This window comes from Eumetopias jubatus, unplaced genomic scaffold (genome assembly GCF_037043125.1).
Source record: "Eumetopias jubatus isolate StellerSeaLion01/CBP00866 unplaced genomic scaffold, mEumJub1_p1.0 scaffold_17, whole genome shotgun sequence".
Lineage (NCBI taxonomy): Eukaryota > Metazoa > Chordata > Mammalia > Carnivora > Otariidae > Eumetopias > Eumetopias jubatus.
The window spans coordinates 43,656,300-43,662,299 of NW_028274823.1; the positions used below are offsets into that span (position 1 = coordinate 43,656,300).

General features: G+C 59.3%; 1 protein-coding gene across 8 annotated transcripts in view; it reads right to left on the minus strand.

Moving 5' to 3' along the window:
* The window catches only part of LDB3 (LIM domain binding 3), a 58,843-nt gene extending 53,130 nt beyond the window's left edge, over window positions 1-5,713 (minus strand). For all 8 annotated transcript variants that reach the window (XM_088020187.1, XM_028098693.2, XM_088020186.1 and 5 more), the window contains exon 1: window positions 5,621-5,713. In XM_088020187.1, coding sequence (XP_087876313.1) covers window positions 5,621-5,713 — 93 coding nt within the window. The remainder of the gene's footprint in view (window positions 1-5,620) is intronic.
* Between the last annotated feature and the right edge of the window lie 287 nt (window positions 5,714-6,000).

Consider the following 6,000-nt stretch of genomic DNA (forward strand, 5'->3'; position numbering starts at 1 on the left):
GAGGCAATAAAACAAAGAGCACAGACTTTGGTCCGAGCCAGACCTGAGGATACAGGGCAGCCTCCACACCCTCTGGGTAAAGATCACAACAATGCCTTTCTCCCACAACTGCTGGGAGGATTACATGTTTAAATAGGTTATTCCGCAAGGAGGTGCAGACCTGAGAAAGCTTCGGGGAAGCTCCCAATGGAGGAGGTACAGGGGCTGGCCCCCCAGGCCCTGCCCCTGGAGGGTGCCACAGGGGTGGAGGCTGGGCTCTCCAGTGCATCCCTGGCTCCACAGGGAAATAAGATCTGGAGCTGGCAGAGAGTGGGGTGTCAGGGGCCAGCCTGCTATCCCTAGAGGGGCCTGAGCATCAGCTGGAAGAGACAGAAGTCCTGTCCAGGGTCCCAGGGAAGCAAGGCACTGGCCAGGGCTCAGGCTCATGTAGGTTCCTATTTCCCCAGCTCCCTGGTGGCAGAGGGGGTAGCTGGGCTCTGCAAAAGTTCCCAGCCCTCACTCTAGGTGCTCAAAACCAGACAGGCCCCTGCCTTCCTTCTGCTCTAGAGCTACCAGTGTAGGTGTGGCAGGGGCTGGGAGGCCAAGGATAGGTAATAGATGCTGTGAACTGTGCAACTTCCAGTATCTCCTCCCAACCTGCCCAGGCTGACCATCCCGGCCGACTTCCCATGGAGCCCTAAGTGCATTTAACATGATGTGATTAAATTACCATCATGCCATGCTCTGCTCCCTTCCCATCTGGCCTCCCCTGGGGCCTTGCTCCATCCTTCATCCTTTCACTGGAACCTTCTGTCTCCCCATGGCCCCACTCCCCAACTCCACCCTGGCCGACAAACAAGCCAGAGGCTTGTCTGTGTCAAAGAGCCTCTCCTTTCACAGAGGATTTCTAGTGAAACTATTTTCTATGATGCGATATTGTGGATCTATGTCCTTCTACACTGGCCCAAACCCATAGAATGAACAACAAACACCAAGAGTGAACCCAGATGTAAACTATGGACTCTGGATGATAATGATGTGCCAATATAGGTTTATCGCTTATAACAAATACATCACTTGATAACAGGGGGAGGCTGTGCACGTGTGGGGCAGGGGTGCATCTGGGAAGACTCTACCTTCCACTCAATTTTGCTGTGAACCTAAAACTGCTGTTAAAAAATTAAGTCTTTTTTTTTTTTAAAAAGGCTATCCCTGCCTTAGCTGCTCCAACTGGCTCTTGTCATGTCTCCCTCTCATTTCTTTCATCTGCAGGCTTCTCCGAGAATGACCAGCAGATGCTTCTGCCTGACTGCCTCCTGCCCCTCTCACACCCAGCCCTCGCCACTTCATACCAGTGACCTCCCTGTGCCCAAAACCAGGGGACACCGGTCCTCTCTCTTGCTGAGCACACCCTTCCCTGGCCTTCTGAGTCTGTCTCCTCTCTTCTTATCCCCCAGTTCCATGTCCTGGATGTCAGCGGTAGAAAGCTCCCCTGGGCACGTCACTCCCAGGGGGCCCTAGACAACACTGGGGCCTGGCAAAGTCCACTTCGTGCCTTGCAGGGTGGTTCCTGGGTAGAGGTGTTTCCTGGCTCCAAAGAGGTGGAGAAGCTGTGTTTGAGAATGGGGGGGCCTCAAGGAGGGGGTGTTTGCAATCATAGCCAGTCCCTGGATGATGGAGGACTGTGCAGAGAGGGATGAAGACTCAGGGAACTGGGGAGACAACTCCCAGGCGGGAGGGCTGCCCCAGCAGGGTCTAGCAGACATTACTCGGGAAGCCGACCTTCCTCATACTTGCTGCTGTCCCATAGTAAACCTGGGGGCTACGCATGAAGTTGCCCTTGTCCTGGCCCAAGGCCTCGGAGGGTCTGCTCCTCAGGGCCCGGTCTCCTGCCCGCTCAGGGCCCTCATGGAGTCAGGGACAGCTCTGAGCACCTGGGAGGGAAGCAGGCAGGGATAAGGCCTGGCCTGCGGACCTCCAAGAACGCATTCCCCAGCTGGGGTCCTCTGTCCAGTTATCTTCCGCATTCGTTCGTCCGGGAGGGCCCCGGCCAGCCTCACAGCAGCCCTCCGGAGGCTTGCCTGACCTTCAGTGTGGCTATAAACAGCTCAGCCTGTCAGCACTGCTAGGCGCTGCCCAAGAAACAGCACTAAGGCCTCAAAATTCCAGGAATGGCCGGCACAGTTAACCCAGAATAGTCTCAGCCTGTCCCCCTCCCCCTCCCAGGGGACCCTCAGTCCTCTGCATCCCCACTGTAGCTAGGAGATCTGACAAATACTGGAACAAAAAACAGCAAAGAAGCAAAGGCTTCTGGGCTGGTGCCCCAGGAGAGCCTGCAAGGCCAGATGAATAAGGCCTTAAGAGACAGAGGTCTTGGAGCAGAGAGATGGGCATCCCCCATCCCCACCCCCACCCCACCCCACCCCAGGGGCCCAGGTGCAGCCCCGCGGCTCCCCAATCCTCACCGCCGCCTCAGCGGAACAGCAGCTGCACAGCATCTTCCCCGTGCATGTTAGAAAGCACTCACACATGCACACTCCCATTTCACAGATGAGACAGCCAGGCTGAACTGGTCTTTTCTAAGGCGACACAACTGAGAGCAGCTGAGCCAGACAAAAGCGCGCGCTTGTTCCGTAAAGGCAAGGGCTGCTGCATGCACCAAGGACAAGGCCCCAGACCATGGCCCCAGCCTCTGACCTAGCTTGGACGGGGGCAGGCTGGGCCTTTGGAGAGGCTCCTTAGTGGCTGCTCCCACCCCTCCCCCACTTCCTGGAGAATTGGCTACGGCTGGGGGGGGCAGTTAAGGGGAGCTCATGTTGCAGGCCCAGCCGCACCTGTCCAGGATAAATAAAGGCATTTCCCCTCCACCCTCCCATTCTCCCTCCTGAGCCCACTTCTCGTGGGTCCTCACTGAGACCCACTGAAAGGAGGCCGTGGGGGCTTCCTGCTGACCCAGGGTTGATTCTGGACGGCAGGGTGGGGACTGGAGCTACCCCCCAGCCTGAGGGGGGCAGCCTCCCTACAGCTGACGAGGGGCGGGCCCCATTCAGTTCTCTTCGACTAATCCCTAGCCAAGGGCGGAGGGGCAGGCCAGGGAGTTAGGGGTCACTGAGGTCATAAGAGCTCCTGAGCAAATCTGAGCCTCAGCTTGCCTGGCGCTGCCCGCCAGAACACCTCTCTCAGGGTTGTGGTACAGGTGCCCAGGGGTGTCGGCCCTGCTGAGAGTGAGCAGGCCCTGCCTTTGCTACCCCCACCCCCCACCCCACCACAATTTGCCACCACTGCCCTGTTGTAAAGGCTCAGGCCAGGACTTGGGAGCATCCACTGGCCCTGCATCCCACTGAGGGAGAAGTTCCTGGTGCAGAAGGGCCTTGAGAGCCCCAGCAGGAAGCACCACAGCCCTGGTGGGAGTGTCCTGGGCCCTGCCTGGCCAGTAGCCCTGAGCTTGGGACGCCCCAGCCCAGGGCGTCAGCGGCCCCCCCCAGAGGAGTTTGTCAAGAGGTCCTAAGCCCTGAGGAGGATGGAGCGCCTAGCCCAGCTTGTCCCACGGCCTGGAAGATCTGGGGCGTGCCCCCGAAGGAAGCTGAGAGGCCATCATACCTATCCCCCCGATGCCCTGCCTGAGCTGTGGGTTCTATTTATAAAGGTAGCCCCTAGTCATTGGCTCCATTACATCCCAATACACTCTTTCCCTGCAGTGGGGACATTCTTCCTGCTGTCTAGCTTAAGGCCTCCGTGCTACAATATAAGCCCTGGGCTGGCCGAGGCCAGGTGGTGCATAGATCCTGGGTGAGGTCATTGGCTATCCTGGGTGCCACTGAGCCAGGAGGCTAATTTCCACCCCCCGGGGCAGGGAGCACCAGCATGAGGCCTTGAGGACTGTAGGGCTGGGGGAGGTGTGGGCTCAGTCCCAGGCATGGGAGGCTGTGGGCCCATGACAGTGAGGGTGGACAGCCTTGTAACCATGCTGGTGGGGAGCTGTGCAGGGTCCCAGGGGGAGGGGGCCGTGTCTACCAGGGCTCAAATGCCCACATATCACCGCATCAGGCAGGGAGCGCAAAGCTCTGGGTGTCCTCCTAGTACTGCACGTGGTGGCCTCCAGGACAGTGGGTCTGGAGGGGTGGAGACCCAGGTTAGATGAGCCAGACCTCCAGCGGGATGAACGTGGCCCTCTCCCTGGACTACAGCCAGGCCAGGGCCCCCCTCCCCCCGCTGGGGGCTCGTGGCCTCTACACCTGTTATGAGGCTCCTATGGCACCCCTGAGTGGGGCTTCTCCTTCTTGGTGTCCCCCCTAAGTGCCCACTTCAGGTTCCACAACCAGCACTGCCCCTCCGTGTGGGTATTGGCTCCCTGTCTCCTCTGCCAAGCACCTCCAGGCCTTCCCTGGCTGTCCACCTGAGTGCCTCCCTGCCCACCCGCACCCCCAGGCCCACGGCAAATCTCTGCTGCCCTGAGGAAGAAACGGCCTCCCTCTCTGTCCCCAGGTGGGCAGAGTCCAGACTCCCTGGCCCATCCATCACCCACCAGTGATGGCCTGGAGCCGCAGGCTGCCCCTCATGCCCACACCAGCGGTGCAGGAGGCTCAGCCTCAGGCTGACCCCATTAGGCAGGGCTTGTCTTTGCCCTCCCACCACTCAAAGTTCACCCTGAGCCCCAGGGTCTTCACTCCAGCTCTGCCAGACCTGCTGGGGAGTCCCTCGACAAGTGTTACCTGAGTGCCTTCCATGTTCTAGACACTGGGATGGGTGCTAGAGACCCAGCAGCGGTTAAAACAAAAGACAGCTTCCTCTTAAGCGGATCTAGCTTATCACCTCTCTGGACTTCAGTGTTTCTGGCTGGGCAATATAGTTACTCAGACAATCTCCAGTGATCTGGGACATCGCCAGCAGGCTGTTCCCTGATCACAGACACTGCAGAACATATGGACCATTTCCCCAGGTGAGCGTGGGGAAGAAGATGTCAGACAGGCAGTCAGAACAGCTGTGGCCGAATGGGTAGGGGCTTGGCCGGGTGAGGGAGGAAGCTGGTAGGAGATCCCCAGAAGGCCCAGGAAAGGGGAGGTGGAGTTGAGACTGTTACCTTGGGCCTGGGATGGAGTGGGGGCTGGAGCCCAGTTACCAGCCCAGCCCAGCCCCGAGCCCTGACAGCAGGGCAGCTGAAGTCCTCAGTCTGTCCATCCATCTAGCTGCCGGCCTGTCACCTGCGCTCTCCATGCTGGGAGTGCTCTCTCCCCAAAGCAGCTGCCCACTTCCATGGAGATGCTCCAGGCTTGGGGGCACCCTGGGCTCCCCATCCCTGGGAAAGGGCTTAGGAAGGCACTAACTATACTCTCTCCACCTGCCTGCCTACCCAGCAAACTTAGCTTTTCTTTCTTGGCTCAAAACACCCACCACTTGCCCATGTTTCACACTCACGACAGGTTGGCGAGCTCAGGTGGACAACAGCTATGGCCGAAACCAGGGGTCTGTGGCCGGCAGTATCCAGTTGGAGCCAGTCCCAGCCCCCAGACTGGGGATGGGGCATGCTCTGCTTTCCAAGAGCCTCAGGGAGGACAGTGGACGGATGGAGGGATGCACACACCCTCCTCTGAGTGTGCCCCGCCCCTGCAGGTGCCAGGCTGTGTGGGCAGTGCACACTCACCCGGGAGATAGTGAGCGGCATGTTGAAGTCCTTGCCCCCCTGGAGACGGAAGCCCCAGGGCCCGGGCCCGGTCAGGGTCACGCTGTAAGACATGCTCGTGCTGACAGCGGCGGCCTCTGTGGACGAGAGAAGAGAGGGGATGAAAGGGCCCTCATGTACCCACCTCCCAGGCTATACCTGGACCCCTACTCCCGACCCCCAGCCTTGCCTGCTCCGTCCCTTGCTGTCTGGCCAGGCTGTGTGGAGCTCCTGAGAGGCTCCTAAGAATAGCTGAGAACGAATGCCATCGACACTGATATCTGCCCTCTGCTGCGCCCATAAATGGACTGTAACCCTACACTCCGCCCGCCCGCAGCCTCCCACTGTGACTCACGCGGCTA